Source organism: Hippoglossus stenolepis, chromosome 7 (assembly GCF_022539355.2).
Source record: "Hippoglossus stenolepis isolate QCI-W04-F060 chromosome 7, HSTE1.2, whole genome shotgun sequence".
Lineage (NCBI taxonomy): Eukaryota > Metazoa > Chordata > Actinopteri > Pleuronectiformes > Pleuronectidae > Hippoglossus > Hippoglossus stenolepis.
The window spans coordinates 23,040,828-23,062,538 of record NC_061489.1 but is presented as its reverse complement, the minus strand read 5'-3'; the positions used below and the strand labels follow the sequence as shown (position 1 = coordinate 23,062,538).

The following is a 21,711-nucleotide window of genomic DNA, read 5'->3' as shown; positions in this document are numbered from 1 at the left end:
AGCTGAAGTTGTCTCACTCGTTTTCAGTGACCGGCTCTCGACAGATTTGTTGTCCTTGGGAACCGTCCTGAGAAAATCAGAGCAGCTCTCATGGAACCGTTATTTGACTTTACACAGGGTGAGAACATAGGAACAAACTTAACCTGCCTGTGTTTTTGTTTCTATTGCAAACAAATAACCTCAGAGTGAATCACACCACTGGGCACGAATTATCCCCCTAATCACATTTATGGCAAAATAAAGAGTAATCAAGCTCAAAATGTGTCTCAAATACAAATTTGTTGATGGAAGTTGCACAGAGGAAACGGTTACTCATCCGTCTAATGCTGTAACAAACTTGCAAGCAGCACACTCCCTCTCCTGAGCATATTAAACCCCCGCTGCTGGTTCCACTGACGGCTAGACATATTGCATTGGTTTGTGTATGCTGAATGATCATCAGTGCGAAAATAAATACAGCTCAAACAAATCGAGGGCAGACGGAGGACGGAATACATTTTCTGTGTAATCTTTGAGAAAGAGACTTCAACACAGCATGTTGATACTAATAACAATGTATTGAGGCAGCATTGATATTAGCATATTGTTGTTCTGCCAATTGCTCTCATGCCAAAACAAATTCGATGAGAGTGTTGACGAGTGCAAGTGCAGATTATGGAACCTTTGGCCTCTGTACTGCATTTCCATGGATTCTATGGATATTTGTGAATGTGAATAACTAGCGTCCCACCGAGCAAAGTTATGACAACAGTCCTTCTGTCGTCATCTACAGATTGAATCGATTAATCAGGAAACGTCTGTCCCAGCTGTCTTTGTGTTGAAAACGGTCAGAAGATCTTCAGGGTGTTGTCATTGCGACGAGCCTCAGGTGGAAGCAGCCGGGCAATTTGTCTCCTGAAGGTGACAGGGCCTGATGGAGCCCTGAGGGACTGACTGACAAGCTTCATCACTGTGATTAACACCCTGCAGTCACTGGTCCCAGTGGGCACTAATGGCATTATGAGAGGAGCCTGGTGAAACCCATCAGGCTATGTTACCTTTGAGCTGGAAGTTTTAGACTCATGACTTCATGATAACAACAACACAGGATTACAACTTTTTATGTTCATATTTCCCATGCCGTCAAATCTGTCAGCTTTTGTCTGGGCATTCCCACTGCTGAGCTCGACCTCACTGGTGCAAGACTGGTCCTGTCCACCCTTCTTTGAAAGGACACTTCAGTCCTGCCTCTACACACTTTCTGCCTTTCAGCCTCTTGTGTTTATTATTCAAAGCAAAGCCCTGAGTGTGAGTCAGCCTCAGATCCAGGTTTCCTTTCATGGCGAACCATTGGGCCAACGACTCATAGCATGTCATCCAAGCAGTTATCATGCAGTCAGTTGACATGGAAAAAACAAGATGTTGAAACTTTCACTTTGAGATCTTTGCAGAGCAGGTTGTGCCTAATCAACAGATTAAGAAGTGCTTATTGATAACTCCTGTGCAAACCCAATGACCAAATGATTTCAGTCCCTTGCTTGATGTGCTGTCGTTGGTCTCTGTTTTTTAGGAGTGCAAGATTCCCATCAGGAGAAGATCATAACAGTGTCTGGAGAGGGAATGGTCCAGAGCCCAGACTTCCCACATAGGTATCCCAGGAATACTGCATTGACCTGGAGACTAGTGGCACCCAGCAACATGAGGATCCAGCTCAACTTTGATGAGAGGTTTGGTCTGGAGGACCCAGAAGACGGCATCTGCAAGTAAGAACAAACACAGATTCTACCTTGACAATAGTATCTCAATAGTGTAAAGTAGTCGGGGACAAGGTTCCTGAATCGTATCACCTGTCAATGTGGACAGAAAACCCAAACATACTGACTTATGGCTGTAGATTGTTTTTTGATTGGCACCATGGCATTCAACAGAGGAAATATTATGAACTATTATCATATAATCACATTATTTAGTCAAATGTCCTAGTCTTCTAAGTTTGCTGGTTTTCTAGATCAATGTCATCTGGGCTGAAGGGTTAACACGCTCCAAAGCTTTACACATTTCATTTTGAAAGATGATAAGAGTAGTTTTTTACTATATTTAAGAAGAAATCTATGATTTCAAGAAGAAACTTCCTCCGAATACCTGCGGTTCTTTCGTAGGAATAGACACAATATGTTGCAGTTTTTTCAAATTCTTGATGTTAATGAGAATATGGTGCTGATGTGTCAAACGATTATGTATTTCGTTAATTCTGAATCCTATACTAAAGTATAACTAAGTATAACTCAAAATTCATTTAGATGCAGGCGACAGGATCGTCTTCTGATATTCCCCCAGTAAAATGACATGTACCTAAAAAAAAATAATATTATGACTTTATTCCTGTAGTATTATGATTTTATTCTCATAATATTACATCTTTATTCTCATAATATTACCCCTTTACTCTCGAAATACTAAGATCTTATTCTGGAAATCTCTGACTTATGGCCCTTGTAAGTGGCCATAATACTCAATGAATGATAACGTCCTCCAGCAGTTAGAAGTAGTTTCCTCTGTTTGCTAGTTGAGCTCTCAATCAGATGTGGCCTTCCCCAGGTGGCATGTTGGATACATGTCTGTCAGAGGTAAAGTCGTGTCCTGTCTGCGTTGTGGCCCATCTTTAAAGATTTAGAGTCAGAGTGTGGCCATTTGTGAAATTGCCTTTGGTCTGTCGTGGCAGCTCGTGAATATTGAGAACCCAGCAGCAGAGTGATTTGTTTCACCCAGGACACCATGATGACATAGTCGAGACCGACATCTTTTACTTGATGTAGTCAATATTTTGAGCTGCACACGTGATTATTCGAAAAGATGTGGGTCACCCCCTGACTGACAGCACATACACACAAACACACACATGCACACACATATGCATTCATCTTCTTCTTTACTGAGGGGCTCACTTTCAATTACTGTCTGGGTTTGCCTCTGCTTCCGTTCAATTTAAAAGGGAATTCCGAGCCCCCGACAATCGATCTACGCTCTGTGCATTATGCTCAGTGCTCTGCTGTCAGTATATCACAACTGACTGGTTAAAGCATGGAGAGGAGCCCGACCAGGGGAAGGTGGAGGAGCTCTGGGGGGAGGGTGACCTCAAAAGTCATTCCTGGAGAGCCCCCTAATGGATGGAGAGGTGAATAACAGCAGCAGTTCTCTACAGGGCTGCTTGGGATGATGGACGTACTAGCACTGCATGTATCTTTTGAGAAGTTAACCGTGCGTGGAGAATTGGAGGAATATGTGGCCATGAATCAGTAATCCTCTGTTCCAGCGTCAGCTCTTGTGCATTTAATTACCCTGATCAGTGAACTGTTAGAGATCCTGACTCTGATTCTGCTCTGTCAGAGATTGATGATTCCGTCGGCTAAAGTGCTGTAATGTGCTGCCATCAGAGATTCATGCCTCTGTTCCACATTATACTTTCCATATCATGTCTGCGTTGGTTTTTGTCAGTAAAACTGAGGATCAGGAGTGCAGGTAATTCGAGCCCTCGAGCACACCTCTGAGGTGGGCCGGGTTCCTGTTGACGAATGCACTCGCTGTCAAAAACCCTGTGAGGGAAAGTTCCACCGTGGGGCAGGGTGCAGATTGACAACTTTTGTGCCGTCCTGCCTTCACAAGACTGCACTAGTCGGCGTCCTCGGGGGGGAGAAGAGCGAGAGACAATTACAACATCCTTTTCCAGGGTCATGCAAGTCATCGCCGTGTGTCTGCCGCCCCGACTCCCGCATATTTCATTCTGTTCGCCACCCCCCACAGAGGCCCAGTCGGTTTTTGATCAGATCTCAAGATCCAAACTCTTGGCAGGGCCAGCAGACAAATGAGTGCAGCATGCAGTCACAAGCAGAAACAGACACACGTTCACAAGTTTACCCAGTTGTCTTCCACTTCTCCCTGCATGTCCCACATACACACACACGCTCTTGTGCATAAGCCTTTGGCCTCGTCTGCAAATCCCCTCCATATTTTATGTCTGTTTAAAAGTTTAATCACAGAATTTCTTTCATTCCAGTGGGGTTACACCAAAAGGCAATTCAAACACAGTGCTATTGAAAGGCTCCTGTAACCTTGTTTCAAAGCACAATGTGATGCAAATAAACAAGGCTGTAATCTGCTGTCCGGTGATTCACAGCAATGGCTGATGATAAAGCACAACAACAGCGCTTAGAAGTGTTTCGGCTCCGGTAGTGAGCCTGGAGCGAAGGAGTCTTTGCAAAGATGAGAGGGAGGCTGTGTAGTTGAGATGCTCATCTTTTATTCTGTTTGTCTGTGGCACGATGAAAAGCATTCTTACCAAATCCACTGGCGGAGAGGCATATTGGAGAGGGATTGGTCTTGCTGCTGTTGGCATGGCAGCAGAGTCGTGCTTGACGGCTCGGCTCCCAGATAGGGCTGTTCTCAGAAAAGGCATTTCTGCTGTCTGTCTGAAAGGAGAGGACAAAAAAAAAACTGTGTTTGTGCTGCTAATCTGCATCATCTCCACGGTAGATATTGCATCTATTAATAATGTACAAGGAGAAAAGTATGCAGGAGAAGGCTTTGTGAATATTAAAACACAGATTCCTTGCATCGTGCAGGAAGAGGATTCTTTCTGGTAGCGCCAATATATAAGATTCCTTTGTCGGTGTGATCGTGTTCGTTCTGTCTGTTCCTACAGTTTGGTATGTATGTCAATGCATTTGTAAATCAGAGAAACCGCTGTTCGACACGGTGATTCTGAACACATGGCGACGTGTAATGATCAGGGTGCCGTGCATTATTGATGAGCCATCTGTCAAAGCTCTGGAGCCGTCTCACAGAGGAAAGTTTCTCTCTGCACTGACCCCCATCCAAAGAGCAGAAGGAAGCTAAACGGATATTTTATCCTTTTCCAAAAAACATTTCATGCCAAGTGTAGTTTGGGTTTCATATAAATGAATGTTTCACTCGTCATGACATTTCTTCAGTTCGACTGTGAATACAGGGTTTTGCAAAAGGAACAGTTTGAGTCTTACTTTCCCCAATAAGTTTGTTTGTGCAGATTACAAACTTCCTGTGTAACCTTCCAAATCAAAAAGGCAGCGGCGTCGGTAAATCTATGGACCCCCGTGCCCCTCCCCTTCAGTTTATTTAACATCAGAGAAAATCCATTTTTAGTCTTGCTCATGTCCCCCCATGTTGTTTTATTGAAACCAGCTTGAACTGAATCTGTCAAGCCTGTGCAAAATGTAAACAATGTCCTTGAAATCCAAATATCCGAATTGGCAGCACTGAATGAGAGGTTAGCGTGCCTGTTGACGCAAATGGCAAAGTGATTAATCCCAGACTGTGAAGAGTCAGTGAAACAAGGCTGTATTGAACGCAGCGCAGCCACACACACACACACACACACACACACAGACACAGGTATAAATAATAAAGGCTGAACTCCTGAACTGCGTGTCTTAAGTGCTGAGGTTGGTCAATGTTAGCCTTGGCACTCCAAAGGTTCTGGAGCGCGGCCATGTGCTTCTGCACCTCATAATGTTTGCTGGTATTATGGGTTGGCAGGGTGGCCGGTGGAGAGAGAGAGAGACTGTCATGTATAGTAAATATAGGTTCGTGAAGTTTTGATCCACACAACAAGCAAAATGGTGCCTTTGTTTCTATTGTTATCAAATAAAATGTCACCATTTTGTCGGGTGAAATTCATGGCCTTGAATTGAGTGTCTCGTTTTTTCTCAGCCAGGGACCCCATACAAGATAGAAATATAGCAGGGACCCTCATGTCCCTTGAGATAATTTGACATAACCTATGTCTACTCAGATGTGTGAAAGAACATCCTAAGAGAAATGTCTTGGAAAGATGTTAGACATGTATTTAAAATGCGTCAACACAGAATAAACATGCATCATGATAATTTTCGGGATGAATAACCGAAAACTCCCCAAAAATCCCAGAACCAAATGTTATTACCAAGGAGGTGATGTTTTCACCCCTGTCCGTTTGTTTTTTGGTTTGTTTGTAAGCATGACTTTCTTCTTTATTTAACTTTGTGAGATTTTTTGACATTTTCACTGATTTCTCAGAGAATAATTCGTGGATCTTGATTAAAAGAATCAGGCATGTTTGTGTCTGCAATTTGGATTCTGAAGCTTGATTGAATTTAAGCAGACTGTTGGGCCTTGGCGGAGATAAGTGCTCCACTGAGTGTCATCCTAGTTTGAAAAAATTGGATTTCTTCAGATTCAATGTGCGGCTTTCAGCTGCCAACAGCTTCTGCAACTTTCCGCAATTGTTGTTTGTTTGTCAGAAAAAAATTATGTACAATTTAAAGTGTGTTGCAGTTCAATTACATGGATCATTTCTGTGGTTGTTGACAGTGAGTGGAGATGCAATTCTGAACATTCAATATGATCGAGTCAAGAAATGAAAGCAAAGCTGTTTGCAGTCCATTTTTCTTTTTCCCGTTTTTCATTCCCATCGATATCCAAGCCTCAAACGCTGTCGAGCACACAACAACGTTCATGCAAATTTGATCATTTGCAAAATGAGTGTTTCAAACAATTTGTTTTGGGGTCCAAGAAAAGAGACACAGAGTTTTCCCACAGTCAACACACAGCAGAATAGAAAAGCGGAATGTTGATTTAATTGAGACCATATTTCAATGACACCACGTAGTGTCTGTGTAACAGGCCTGTCAGAAGGCTGCATCAGCGAACATTAACCACCAAACAGTGAGAACAGCTGCGTCTGCTGCACCGCCAACCAACCTGAGATTTGTCCTCGTCTAATTCAGCCTGTAAATAACAGACACATCTGTCATCGCAGAGACATTTTTCTTCTTCTTTAATGAGGGCAAACCCCTTTATTTCCCTGGGCAGCGTTATTTGTATTTACAGTATCACCATCAATAGCTGAGGAGACAGCGCCATGGCAAACATTAAAGGTGCTGACAGACTTGACAAGCAAATACGTAATTAAAACAGCAACTGGCAGGCGAGTGAAAGTGCAAACACAGTGTGTCATAGTTGGAAGCTGGATTACTTGAATAAGGATAATTTCATGATAATTAACAGTCTCGGACCCAGGGCCCAGTAACGAGTGATGTCATGAGCTGCTTTCAGACACCGCACACTGAGCTTTCGATGTTTTCCTGATGTTTTCCGGAGCAACTTGTTGCCAGCCCCCTGTAAAATATCCAGAGAATGTTCGGGTCAACACACGTGAGAATACTGGAGGAAAATGTCTGGACAATTCACAGCGAGGATCATACCTCAGGATGAAAAAGAGGTGCCATACACGTAGAAGACGCAAACAAAGATGTCAACATGGAACAATGAGATTCAAGAGATTTTGGCGATAGGGGCCGATGCCTGGTGGTAACATGGTTTCTTGTGCTGTAAACAAAAACACATGACTTCTGCACTGGAATGTATTCGTCATGTTCTACCTCCTGCATCTCCTAACCAGGCGCCGCCCTTTGTGTGAATATTGAGGCGATTTGCTGTTGTTGTGAACGCATCTGACCCGGTCAATCTCCTGCTGTGTTCTTCATAAGTGAAAAGCTATTCCGTCATGTCTGAAAACAGCTTTAGAAACCTAAACTAATCTCCTCCCGCACTTTTTTCTTTGTGTAACCCTGCCAGGTACGACTTTGTGGAGATCGAGGATCTGACTGAGAAGACCATCCTGGGTCATTGGTGCGGGTCACAGTCAGTACCAGCCAGTCAGACATCCAAGGGCAGCCAGGTCAGGATTCGCTTCATCTCTGACGAGTACTTTCCCTCTGAGCCGGGATTCTGCATTCGCTTCTCCCTCCAGCCTGTGGTAAGCACATTATCAACGGTCAGGAATTGAAAAAATGTGCACCGAGAGTAGTCGTAGCATTAAATTTCTCTGCTTCTGTCTCGAACCTCGGGGAGTTCACATGGGAGTAAGTGATGCCTCCCCACGCAAGCACAATTAGAATAATTTGCTTGTTGCATAACACGGTTTCTTAATTTGCAACGATCCGTTTCTGCCTTAGTGTTCCCGAGGTTCTGAGCATCGTTGGGGAGAAATTATGTTTAAGCACTTTGGAACATCTGGCACATGCACTGCCATTTATTTTGGTTATGAACATATACAGAAGCTGGGACATCAAAATCACCATTATCTCTGCAATGTGCTGAGTAAGATTACATGTTCCCAGTCGCCACAATAAAGGGGAAACCTAACTAAGCAATACCTGGGTTTTCCTTCAAGAAGTAAAAAAGGGATTTTCTATAAAGGACCCTGGGTTAATCCAAACAGACATATCAAAAATACATTTGCTTACATGCTGCCTCTTTGAGTTTCAGATTACAGCTTGTGTGTGTATGGTTTCAAACTCTGTAATTTTCACATTTCCTGGGACTAGTATGGTCTCTACTCTAAAATAACTGTTATGCTCTCCATTACCGCTCTATATAAAGCCATATACCCTCTGAACCCGTGCTGCATCTGCAGATCCAGTCAGATAATTGTGACAGACGAGGTGTCTCGGTGTCACCGGTGTCACTGGTGATGTTCCTTGATACCGAAATGGAAGAAAATAAGTAGTTTCACGTTCACAAAGAGGTTCTCTGACCCCGAGGGGGATTCACTCATGCCCCCTGAAATGAAAGTAGGAATTAAGAGATAAAAGTGCTTTTGCTGTCGGGCTGCTGTTCATCTGTTTCATTCCTTTTGCCAAAAGGTAATACCTTTCTTTATGTGTTTTTACAGTACCCCCCGACAAAGATACCCCTGATACTTTACTTTATCCTTTCTGTTGAAATTTATACCAGACAACATAACATAACATAACCCGTCTTTCTCTCGGCCGTTTCCTGTTATTTCTCCCTTTTCCCTGTAATAGAGAATATAATCACTAGTTTTCTTTTTGGTTTCCGTTCGTCTTTTACACTTTTGGCAGATATTTACCCAATAAAACTTAAAGAGTGTGTGTAGAGCATCAGCCAAAACCCATTCAGTACATCACTGGCTTTCATTGAAGAGAACATGACCCAAGTCACAAGGTTTGTGTCACAAGTGGGATCACGGACAGGGGTTCGATATCAATGGAATCAAACTACAGTAGTAAGAAACTTTATTAGAGCTTTTTGGAAGTTACGTACAAAAACTACAAGAAGCTCTTGCCAGTGTTTCAGATTGGATGGAACGGATTTATGGAGCGTTTTGTTCTCTTGACACAACGACTCACATTCACACATGAATTGATAAAGTGCCTCTATACTTATTTTTACCTGATTTTAGTTGGACGATAGTTTGACTCAGATTGAGATTCTGCTTCTTCTCACATCACATGTCCTCTTGTTGGGATGAAGGCAGTGTTTTATTTGACTCTGCCCTAACCAGCCAGTCACGAAGGACGGATCTGTCCGATTGACGTAATTTGCCTTTCACAACAACAGCCTTTTGGACTAAGTCTACTATTAAGTGCATTAGAGTTCATTGAACTTCCTCCTTATGGTATCTTGTGCATCACAGTCGATCATATCCATGCTAGTTTTTTTGTTGCCAATCTTCTGTAAGATAACTCTGTCGCAGGATGATTGGTCAATTGCTTCTCAGACCAAGGCAAACGCATCGATGAGTTCATTGGCTTCAGCTCAGCACATTGAATTTAAGAGAACAGTGTGATTATTACCTTTCAGAGCAGCCACTGCTTCTGTCATAGGTTTCTACAACAACGACAAATATCTGAGACTAAAGTCTTCTTGTGCCTGTGTCTTCCTCCCACTCCATCACATTCTTTCTGTCTTCAGACCACACACACTCTCACAGAATCCCTTTGTCCTTTTTCTCCCCTCACTGACAAAAGCCCAGAGATAAACTGAAGAGACAACTGCCATGTTTTAACCTGCCATGTTTTAGTTCTGTTCACTTGCTTTAAGTAAACAGCTCTACTCCTCATTAATCCCTAATGGCCCGCAGCACTGTGAAATCTGACAAGCACAACTAGGCAACTGAGGTCACGGGTAGTGATTTGTCTTCTCCCTGCAACGTTTTCATTTCTCTCTGCTTCTGTTCTGAAGCTTTTTCTCTTCTTTTATTCATCATTAGTGAAGTATTTCTTCACCCCCGCAAATTGTTGATAGCAGTGCTACCTCACACAGGCTTCACTGAGCATGATGAAAAACACGCCAGGTCGAAAATCGAAAAGATGAATTTCACAAAATAAATGTGTCTCAATGGTGAAAGTTCAACCATGTACATGTACTCCCACTGTGATGGAGTGAATTCATGTGGAGTTACTGTAAATAGCAGCGTGCATACAGCTGAATTATGACTCACATGTACGCTTTGGAAGCTTCAACGGAAATGCTACTCGTTCATTTTGAAAGGGGTGACGTCATTTGTCGTCTAACTGCTTTGTGGCTTCGTTGCTCCGAGTTGTGAGGACACGTTATCAAACTAGGTCTGTTGTCATTGTTGTGATTGAGAGACCCCTAGTGGCCAAAGAAGTTGTACGTTAAAATGAACTGGTATAAAATGCAGATCATCTAAAATGCATTGTGATGAGGCTGTTATCCTATCTCAGGAAAGGTAGGATACCAGAACAGAAACATTTCATAAAAATATTTAAAAAATCGAATTGATCAGTTTACACCAGATGTGAAAGTACATTTTCTCTGGTGTTCTAATGTCGACCTGTAACAGTTTGATGGAGCGAGTTCATATTCCCACTCTAGAAGGTGCGGAAACCATGAGGAGGGGGGGGGGAGAGGAAGCTTTGGCCTCTGCACGTTCCCTTTGAACCTTCCTCTGACAGAGGAGGAGCAGGCTGGAACAGCAGCACTCTGTTTCCTCTGTGGTCAACCAGCAGCTACTGAACCCCGTGCCAAGCAGGGGCCAGCACTTTAGTTTATATTTAAACAAGCAATAATTCCTCCCCACCACTTCCATGCGATGGAAGAGGGGGGAAAAAAATAAGACCCGCTCTGTAATTCACAGGAAGAGACTTCAGGGGAAAGCAAAAAGGGCCGAGGCAAAGAGGTTGTTAAAACATAGAAGAGAAGGAGTCTGTTGAGCGGAGCGTGAGGGGTGTTGAGTGGCGGGCGTTGGTGGTTAAAGGAGCAAACAAGACATACATCATTGTCTCTGTGAGGTCCAGAATTAAACTGCACCGCTCGCCACCATGATCACTCCATCGCCTCTGTTTGTTTTAATGGACTGAAGAGAGTTTTACACTCTCAGGATGTAAATAACTTCTGTTGCGTTTCCCTGAATAACAGCACACAGCTGAACTCTACAGAGATATAGGGCAGATTCTGCAAATTCTAGCTAAAGCAAACGTTAATGACCGGCAATGCAATGCAGGAGTTTCACTGCTGGCATGATGAAACCGAGGGCTGTTATTATACCAACCTCAATTGCAGCGTGTGGCGTATAGTGAGAGAAAAAAATACTTTTTTCACGCACAACAGACCTCGCTGCTTACTCAGAGCTTTCTCGTGCAAGGAAGCGGTTTGCAGCTTCATGCGAAAGAGAAGATATTGTTTTCCAGAGCTCTCCCAAGATGCTATTTCCGAATTGTCATCTCAACATAGTTAGCTGAACCTGTCATTTTAGGGAGCAGAAATAAGATCATGCGGTTGCGCTTTATGAGAACAAAGAGAGTTGGAAATGAGGTAATCACAGCTCGGGAACAAGGTTATTTCTCGGGGGGGGACAGGGGGCTCGGAGGGGTCGGCGGTGATAAGTGGTACGTGACACGTTGACTCCGTCTCGGGTCGTGAAGGAAAAAGGAAGTTTCAAGAGCAAGTGGTCTTTCAAAACACATTTTAACCCAGGTGTTACATGACTATAATCCATAAACCCTGCCTCCTCCATGTTAGCAGATGGGATATTTAGGTAGTTCTTAGACCTCTTACATACAAAAAGGCCAATTTAATGTGGCAGTGTCGACCTCAGTCCTTGCAACACCGCCACCACACAGTTGCTTGAAGGAGACATTCAGGATTCGGGACATTCTTTCCCCTGTGAAATCCATAAACTGAGCTTTTGAGTTAAAGAAAATAAGCAGCTTTGCTTATGCTATTGAGCCTTTGTTTTTATACTGTAAGACGCCCAGACCCGGACTGACCCGGGGGCTCAGTGGGCAAAGGTAAATCTGTAATCTGTACATTTTATGCTGTGTCTAATCAGCATTAGCTTTTGAGTTTATTCCAATCCTTTCCTTGGGAGTGGTTCCACTCTGTCTTTCAAACCTTTCCGTCTCTACATTCCTGAAATGTTCTGACTAAGACCGAACTATTTTAACAATCTGAGGACGTGGGCAAAAGTGCATCGTGCAAATGTGTTAGGGTTGTATCCAAATCAACTTCTGTTCATTTTATAGTTTGAAAAAGTTTTGTGCATCGGGTGCATGGCTCAAACTGGTTCCAGGCTCATACTTAAACATAGGTGTGATTTATGCAATAAAAAATCAGAGTGCCATCTCCCATTCCCTTTAAAAGCCCACTGCTGTTTCACCTAAGCGGATTGCTATAAGGTGAAAGAAAGCTTTCACTTGGTGCATGAGCATCGTGTGTTTGTAACTTGCTTATTGTGCATTGTGTTACTATTGTGATAATGCACTATTAAAATAACAGTGAAATGCATCAGTGACTTTAGACCAGGTTTAAAGAGAAATCACTTTCCACTGCCTCCCGATAGTAATGCACTTGCAATGTGACCACATTTTCGCTTTAAGACCAACACACCCACTGGCACTGAGATGGGCACAAGTGCATTTGATATTTAAGCAATGTCAGCTGAGAAAAAGAAAACTCAGTCGTTCAGTCTGAAACTAGACATTTTTGCGTTGACACTTTGATTGGCCTCTTGAGCGTTAGTTATAGTGATTAGAAACAGCTTTACAATGCTCACTATTGAAAATTCCAGGATCATCAATCTATCATCATCTTTACAATAAATCACTCGTGGAGCTTTGCTGAGCTCGGCCTGAAAGCCACTGTGAAGCCTCCCTCGTTGTGTTCCTTGACAATGTCATTAAATCTTTATGTGTCGATCTTCACACACAGCTCTAAAGTCATGCCAGTTAAAGTTGGTGGTCCGTTACAGAACTCACTTCCTGGATTCCTTAAACAGGAGCTCTCACATTCTGCTTACAGCTTCATTCACACCATCTTGATGCGTCTCTGAAGGATTGCTCGGCTTCCCCATCTGGGGCCGAGCGAGCAGTTCGCTGCTAATTGGGGGTGTGCGGCGCCGTCAACATTCACAAGCTGTTAATTGCTCCTGCTCGGAGAAAGAGGACTTTTCACTCCACTCTCACGTGTTCCTCTCGGCTGCTTTATGACCGGCCCTTTCTCGATGAAATATTTCTTTGACATTTGTGGCTGTTTATCTCAGTCGGTGCCAAATAAACCAAAGAAGTGCTCAGTGGTTATGAAGGCAGCCTCATTAGACAGGAGTCAAATCTGTGGCGTGAACACAGCTGTGCATCAGCTGTATTTCTGCAGCCTGTGGTGTTGCCATGTTAAAACCACTGGCAGCTCATTTCGAGTGTTTTACATGGATTCATGCTGTTGGTAAATCTTGGGGGTGTCTCCTGTGTTATACTTATTATTCAATGTGAAAATGTAACTATAAATGGTATTCTCTAATCTACGATCATTGTGAAAGCTTATGGATATGGACAAAAGAGGCATAACCAAGCAGTTCCACCAGAAATCATAGGGGGCACTGTTGCTAGTATTTCAAACAAGACAACCATAGGATGCGAGGAAGAAATTTAAACAAGGGCGGTGCGTTATGAGGAGAGTTACTTCTCCTGAGCACAGGGACAAATTCTTTTGTAAAGGTACATTATCACATGTTCTTAGAAACTCTCAACTCTGCGATGCTCTCTAGCTGATATATTGCTTAACAACCATTAAAGGACGCATCAAATTGTGTTGGTAGTGAAAGTTATGTCTATTGAAACAGAAATATCAATTTTTTTACACATAAAGGCAACAGAAAAGAGCCTTAGCGGTGTCTATATGTCAATCTCATATGTTTTGAAATCTGTATTCTTGTAAAAACAAAAAATATACTTTGAAATAAAGTCTTAATGGTGATGTTTTGCCCAAGTGGTTTTAAAAGTGCTATGAACGCTACTATTTTTAGCATTTGGTAAAAACTATTCAAGAAGGATCTTACCACCAATCCTTGCTATGTCAGTGCCATGGCATCTGCTGAAAGGAAAACTTTTCCTCCTCTAACCCCCCAGTCCTCACTGGATTCCTTTTGAATTCTCTCCTATAAGTCATCGAAGGGAAGACACAGTTTCTTGGAATCGTTTTGTTTTTCTTTTAAAAAATATCTCTGCCTCCCCAACAACTCCTTCAAGGCTCAGCTCCCAGCAGCCGACGTTTTAAATGTTCCACAAGCTGCATTTTTTTTTTTTTGTAAGTGTCACAATGCGGCCTTCTACCTGTCAGTCACGAGAGATTAGACAGACCGGCGAGCTGACATGTTGTACAAACGCAGCGTCGCAGGACTGAAAGGTTTAACAGATTAGCCTCTTCTCTTGTGGGAAGACCAACACCTGAGGTATCAATCTTCTTTGTGACTGAAACGCTGCAGCCTGGAGGCTTTGGAAATTCGGAGACAAATAACACTGCTGCCTGTAGCTAGGGGGACAAATGCTGTTATGCAAAGACGGGAGAGGAGCCGACGTAGACGTGATCACGTTTGACAAGTTAAAGAAATATATTAATTCACCCGTCCTCTCGACTTCAGTGCATGGAGCCAGTTCACGTAGTCAGAAACTGAGCTGTGACATTTAAAGCATCATTATGCAACTTTTTTATTTTAAAATAGCAGCTTCAAAATGAGATTGACGGTGCACTGACTTTGAATAAGGAGAATGGTGCAGCTTTCCTTCCCACTGCTCACCCTGAACGTCTGTTCTTGCTCTACGTGTAACTTTGGTGACTGGGTGCGATCTCCTGCAAGAAGTTTGCAACTGACTGATAGTTGCAGGTTAAAGTGGCAGAATCAGAATCAGACAAGAAATATCAAACATTCTTGATAATTATTGGGGCGCCACGAGATTATTCTAAGGGCAGTTTGGCTCAATAACCCCTTTATTTGTTGTATCCTCCCTTCAAGAGCGTGGTCCCTCAATTTGAAAGCAGTACTTGCGGATTTCATGTTCAGAAGATAAAGATAAAAGAAAAAGCCATAATTAATCACCATGTGTGGCTGCTGTAGTTAAGTAAAAGTTAATATTTTATTAAGAGTGTATGCTTCTTCTTCTTCAGCTCTCAGAATCAAGTGGCCAAGTGTTTATGCCACCCACTGAATACTGTGGGAATGATTTGGGGAAAAAACACCAGTCTGTCTGGGATCTTCAGGAGCTCCAGTCACACATTACCAGGTCTAACACGTAGAGTTTAAATTGGGTCCCAGTTGGCCTGCATGGGCCGTCATGGTTTCTGTTTAACTCAGCTCACATCCAAACCACTGTAGCATTAAATGAGCCTGAACCCAATTTAAACCTTGTTTTTTTATCGTGACATAAACTGCAGTCAAACTTTCCTTCTTTACAGTTTTTTTCCTTTCACACCGGAGACATTAAACACATCTTGTCACTGTTGACAAAGTCGTTCCATCCGAGTAATTTTCCGGTTTTAGTATTAACAGTAAGTTAGACACAGGTAGTGCAGCCACGGATCCTGAAAAGAGCTTCAGTGTTTCAGATCCCTCCATTTGAGGTAGAAGAAAACACGACCATGTAATTTCCTAATTTTGAAATGTCCCATTCAATCATGCATCTAATACATGTTTTTTGTTGTAACTCAATATTTAATTTTTTAATAAATGACTTTTCTGTTCCGTCCCTCTTCATCGTCCGTTTCCCGCAGAGTGCATCAGGTCCTGAGGTCCCTGCAGTTCCCGCTCCGTCCCTGCAGGGCATCGAGGATCTGTCCGAGGCTGTGGCCGGGCTGGGCACCATGGAGGAGGTCATGAAATACCTGGAGCCAGAGCGATGGCAGCTGGATATGGAAGAGTTGTACAAACCCTCGTGGCACGTGCTCGGGAAATCCTTCGTTCATAATAAGAAAGCCAGAGGTAGGGCACTTTTAGTATGGAGGTGTAGTTAGGTACATTTATCTAATATGACAGAGTGTGTGTTTCTTTGGTGATGAAGTGATTTTGACCGCGTCTCCTCTGTGTCTTTGAGGAGGGGCTGATCTCAATCTGTTGCGAGAGGAAGTGCGACTGTACAGCTGCACGCCGCGCAACTTCTCTGTATCCTTGCGTGAGGAGCTGAAGAGGACAGATGCCATTTTCTGGCCCAGCTGCCTCCTGGTGAAGCGCTGTGGTGGAAACTGCGCCTGCTGCTCTCACCGCTGCTACGACTGTCAGTGTGTCCCCACCAGAGTCACGAAGAAATACCACGAGGTAAAACACCAAAGATATCAACAAAATAACTTAAAGCGATTAAATGATACACTTATATATATATAATGGTGTTTGATTACATATCTTATGAAGCATAGAGGAACAAAAATCACTGGGTAGTTTAGAGATAATGCAAAAGCTGTTAAGAAAAGTGTTATTTGCTGTAGTCGTATTTTCCATTTGATTCTGTGCAGTTTCCTTCCCTTTAACCAATATTTCCAACTGTACCACTTCCAACAGACGGATACTCTCTAACTTTTCACTGTAGCAGAAAGTCTCTCAGTCCAAAAGCAAACCCGACACTACACTGCAAACTAATGTAGTAATTGTATTTCTTGACAATTTAGGAGAACACACTTAGCTTCAGATGCCAGATTGTAACGCTAGTGACCAGTCTGGTTTGAAATGTGAGGTTTAAAAGCGAGAAATCTCAACATCTGATGGGACTAATAACTGAGTCACTGGTATTAAAACGTCAATGGTATTAAAACGTAAAAAGGATTTTACAATGTTAGACTTTTTCATTCCAGTCTTGAAACATGGAAAAAACACAACAGCACGTGGTGACACATGTTGCTGAACCTGCTTTACGTCGACGTCCAGCTACTGATTCACTCATCCTTGTTTTCTGGCAGGTCCTGCTGCTGAAACACCGGAGCGGAGGCCGAGGCATGCAGAAGACCATGACTGATGTGCCCTTGGAGCACCACGAGGAGTGCGCCTGTGTGTGTAACGATGACTGGGACTGACCTCACACACGTGTAATAGCCGCCACTGGAATCACACAGCACGTTTAAAAAATGAACCTCTGCCACTGTCGCGACGCTCTGTGCCTCATCCACTTCCGCCGGGGAGCTCAAAAAAGATTTTCCCTTTATCCTATTGTCCTTTGGCTAATTGGATGGAGCAGAACAAACTGGAATCTAATAAAACTTCTGAATCGATTCGACTGCTGTGGAATACCAATAGAGAGACTAAAATTCACTGGAGCAGATCTGGACTATTACCTATGTGCCCTGAAGACTATTTTCCTCAGCTCCTCTGAGATAAGAGCATTGAGGCATTTTTTTTTGCCTCTTCTTCTCGAGGTCTCTTTTAAAGTTCAGCCTGCGTGGGCTGATAGTGTCATGGAAAATGGGAGCTTTCTTTGTTCAAGTACTTTTTTATTTGTATAAGTGAGCCGGCTCCGGCTGCCTGACTCCCTCGGCTTCTCTATTATTACCACCCAGGCAAAGGAAGGTGCTTCTTCACGAGCAGTTTTTCTTGTGTTTCGCCGAAGGTTAAATCTGCAGCCGCAGCCTCCTCAATGAGACTATATCACATGTAAATATTTGCTTTTTCTTTTCTGTACTTTTGTGCCTTTTTCTACCAAAGATTCTCAAGGAGAAGGTAAAAGTTGCACAAGCAGAACCAGCTCATAACGGCTCTTCACTCAATCCATCTTAGCAAACTACAAATCTGCTTTTGTTTGTATTCGATATTTATTTGTTTCATGAAAAGGGAATTTTTCTTTTTTGTCCAAACTGTGTCACTGTGCAGTAGTTATTAGTCATTTTCATCATTAGTCATTTTACATTGTGTCATGGATATGTTTTCATTTTTCTGTACACCAAAGTTATTTATCTCTTTTGCAACAACTGTTTGTGTATTTCATTGTACTGAACAACAAAAATAAATTCTTCCATTTCTACCAGGAGGCGCAGCATCGGGTGTAATGAACAGTAAACAAAAGAGAAGATGATGTCAAACAGCATCAAACTATTGCTATTGTGTTTTCAAATGGTTGCATTGAACTGAGCTCTCAACAAACGTGTGTAACAAACATAGGTTATTCATAATTATGGACGACATAGGATCCCAGAAGTGAAGCCAAAAGCAGCCGTATAAATCATTAACCCTGCCTCATCCATGTTAGTAGATTGGACATGAACCAAACAAAAAAGTCAAAGTACACGTTAAAAACATTTTTCTAAGATATTGTTTTTTTTCCGGTAGTTCTTTAAAAAGAAAATATTGGTCCCAACCAATCCTACTTTACATTTACTTGCTATTTTTGATGATTCGGTTTGCAAGTGGCTCTTAGTGCTCAAACAACTCTGTTGAATGAAGTTGACAGTTGCTAAAAATGCAGCAAATCGAACCTGTTCCGAAAACAGGACTTGTTGACTTGTTGTGACTGACACAAGGTGAGGTCGTATTTATTTTTAAAGTTGATGGTTTGGGACAAAACATATGGTTGTGCAACCGTTGTGCAAAGGCTTTATATGCAGTTTTAGTTAGTAATTTCATACCAGAATAACAGGTTGAAACGTCATGAAACTGACTTACAATTGGTTGAGTGTATCATCATGACCTTAATACCGTGATGGAATCTGGCTCCAAATTATGTCATGGTTATGTGGTTTATGGTTATGTCTCGAAACAAACAATACTGAAGAAAAAATGTGCATTTTATTAAAAAAAAGGTCCATGAACAGAAAGACAAAAAGATGCCTGGGAAATACAGCCAAACTAAATCATACTAGAGAAAGACAACGAGCACAAAACTAGAAAAATCTGCAGCCAATTCCCCCCCCCCCGCTTCACTACTGACTGGCATTTTGCTTTATAGCCTCACCTGGAACCTACCACCTGCGCTGGTAAGTGTAAGGTGAGCTAAACAGAAAGACGGAAACCACACTCAAGACAAGACTGGGTTTGGACTCTGGGTGACTGCTGGACCTCACAATTCAACCCATCTGCACAAATACAGCAGATAAATGCAATCGGTTGACTTAATGTAATCCAACGCAGCGAACTTCACCCGTTCTCCGTCACCTTCAGTCTGCCCAGCTCCTCCTTTCTCAGCGAGATGCTGATCTGTCCCCAAACAACCAAACAGAGCAACATCACAAACATGACAAAATAAACTGTTAACACATCCTTATACAACACACAACTCCAAAAAGAGTATCTACATAATCTAATCCATAATCACCAATTGTATAATGCAGGGAGACGGGGAGAAAGCACACTTGTCACAGGGGGGTGTAGCTGTGTACTCAGGATTTTGTATGAGTGACTAAAATGTTCCCTTCCACACCTTTTTTATCCTAATACAACGAGCTTTATCTTAAAACCCAAATAGTGAGCACTTCTCCCTAAAGCCTTATCTATTTCTTTTTTAATTCCACGTGCTCCTTATCAGACAATGAGCAGTGTTGTTCATTCTCCCGCCCCCCCCTCAGCCATCAGGTCACCCAGGAGGAGGTTTTCATTTGTCCATCTCACGCTGCTGTCCTGGCCAATTATTCTGATCTAATGTGCGGCCTGGCAGCCATCTGCGGTGACGCCAGATGCTACTGTATAAACACACCGGCTCCCAGTGTGGTTTCTATAATAAACAGACGGCCTTCCTTAGTGGGCGCGGGGTAACTTTGCAGAGGAAACCTCAATGCACTGGCACAAGATGTGACGCAGCATGGGCAGTGGGGCCTTCCTCTCAGCGTGTCCGCGTACACAAGAGTGCGCAATGAGGATGTGACCGACTGCAATCCGGCACTTGACGCCTCAACCCTTCGCCCGCATGACCCTCGGCCGCTCGTTGCCTCCGTCGCCGTGAAACCAAAGCCGCCTCAGTCAGGTTAGACCGCAGCATCATAGCGCAATTTAAATGTCTCTACTTAAACCCACTGAGACTGAGTTTTAATTCATTTTGTCTGAGGAGAAAAACAAACTCTTAACCAGCACTTTTTAAAAAATAATAAGCTCCTTATGACGTACTCACGAAAAAATAAAAGTCTAACAGGGTAATTAGCATGAGTGGTAACAGCCACTGTGGGCTGCAGACAAAGAGAAGGGCAGGAACTCCACAAAGGGCAGGAAATATTAACTATGCACATTACACATGGTAGAACAGTTACCTAACACCACAGACGTCAAAGGTAATGAAGAGCACAGAATGATTTTATTTTATTGCACCGAATCTCAACGTACATACACTGTGAGGTCAAAACTAGGGATGGACGACGCGTTTCCACTTCCTCCCAGTATCCAGACAAGAAGTCAATATATTCCGGATATGGACGACAGTGATCAGAGGATGGAGGCGCAGTTTCAATGTTTCACTCCATTTTTGTTGCATCAAATAAGTAATTAAAACCAAACTTACTCTTAAACATGCAAACATAAACAGTATAGAAGCAGATACGTCAGACTGTGGCACGGCCTGAAATGTATGAAGCCATTGGGACGTGTTAAAATCTACTTTGAATCCTGCAAATTCTGTTTAACGGTGAAAAGAAAGTTGCTGCACCAGGCTAATGATTCAAACGTGTGTGTCTTCATGAATCCTGGATGTGTTTTGAGAGTAATGTGCAATAAACTGATCAGAGTGTCATCTGCCATTCCCTTAAAAAGCCCCAGTACTAAGGTACCGCTATTAATCATGACGTATCACCCCATGTTTATGATATCAAATAAGTGTTTGAAAAATCTTCAAAGAATCATTTTTTGACGTGAACTTTTTTGTTTGGTCCATGTCCCATCTGCTAACATGGAGGAGTTTATGACCCATGATGCAGCCAGACATCAGGAGGCAATCAAGATGCTTTGGCTTCACTTTCGTTGAGCAGTCATGTCGTCCATCTTCATTTAGAGTCGAGAACTATAGAGAAACCAAACAGTTCCTACGATTAACAAGCGTTGGATGATAGAGAAGTTGAAAAGGTCCTCTAGAGGAACCAGACCCAGTGTGGCCGGTCATCTGAAGTTGACCTGTTGGGGTGAGAGGAGAGAAATGGGGGAGAGAGGTGAGTGGGGAGACAAGAGAGAGAGAGAGTGATCACTGGCTGACATCTTTTGAGTCCATTGGAGGTTGAAACTTCCCCGAACCAAAGCCGGAGCCACAGTGACAGTGTCTCTATCTCCCTCCTCCACAGATGAATCATCTTCATAACAGGCACGGAGCTCTCAGTCCCAACATCTCCTCCCACAAAGACTCTTTTCACGAAGCCACTGGACTAACCTCTAATAAAATGCTGCTGTGACCTTAACGCTGCATTTCTGAAAAGCTGAAGATGATGAAACATCCCACACCTCCTTTCACACAACGATGAAGGAGTCACTCAGTGCAGTGCATCACACGTATGAAAAGATTTGTCCCTGACGTCTCTTCTTTCTGTCCGTGGACATATAATAGACGTCTGCATATATGGTATTGGCAGATTTAGCTATTTTCTGACAAAGCTAATCAAGCACTTTCCACCTCTCTTCATTTTTTATGCTGAGCTGACAGGCTGCTGGCTGTAATATACTCGTTGTGTGTG

General features: G+C 42.9%; 1 protein-coding gene across 2 annotated transcripts in view; it reads left to right on the top strand.

The window, feature by feature from the left end:
- pdgfc (platelet derived growth factor c) overlaps nt 1-18,101 on the top strand; it is a 44,053-nt gene extending 25,952 nt beyond the window's left edge. The window contains exons 2-6 of one of the 2 annotated variants that reach the window (XM_035162383.2): nt 1,550-1,742; nt 7,630-7,810; nt 15,865-16,072; nt 16,188-16,405; nt 17,041-18,101. In XM_035162383.2, the coding sequence (XP_035018274.1) occupies nt 1,550-1,742; nt 7,630-7,810; nt 15,865-16,072; nt 16,188-16,405; nt 17,041-17,154 (914 nt within the window). In that variant the 3' untranslated portion in view covers nt 17,155-18,101. Of the gene's footprint in view, nt 1-1,549; nt 1,743-7,629; nt 7,811-15,864; nt 16,073-16,184; nt 16,406-17,040 lie in introns of both variants that reach the window. The other variant, XM_035162382.2, reaches the window with a different exon arrangement.
- The last annotated feature ends 3,610 nt before the right edge of the window (nt 18,102-21,711 follow it).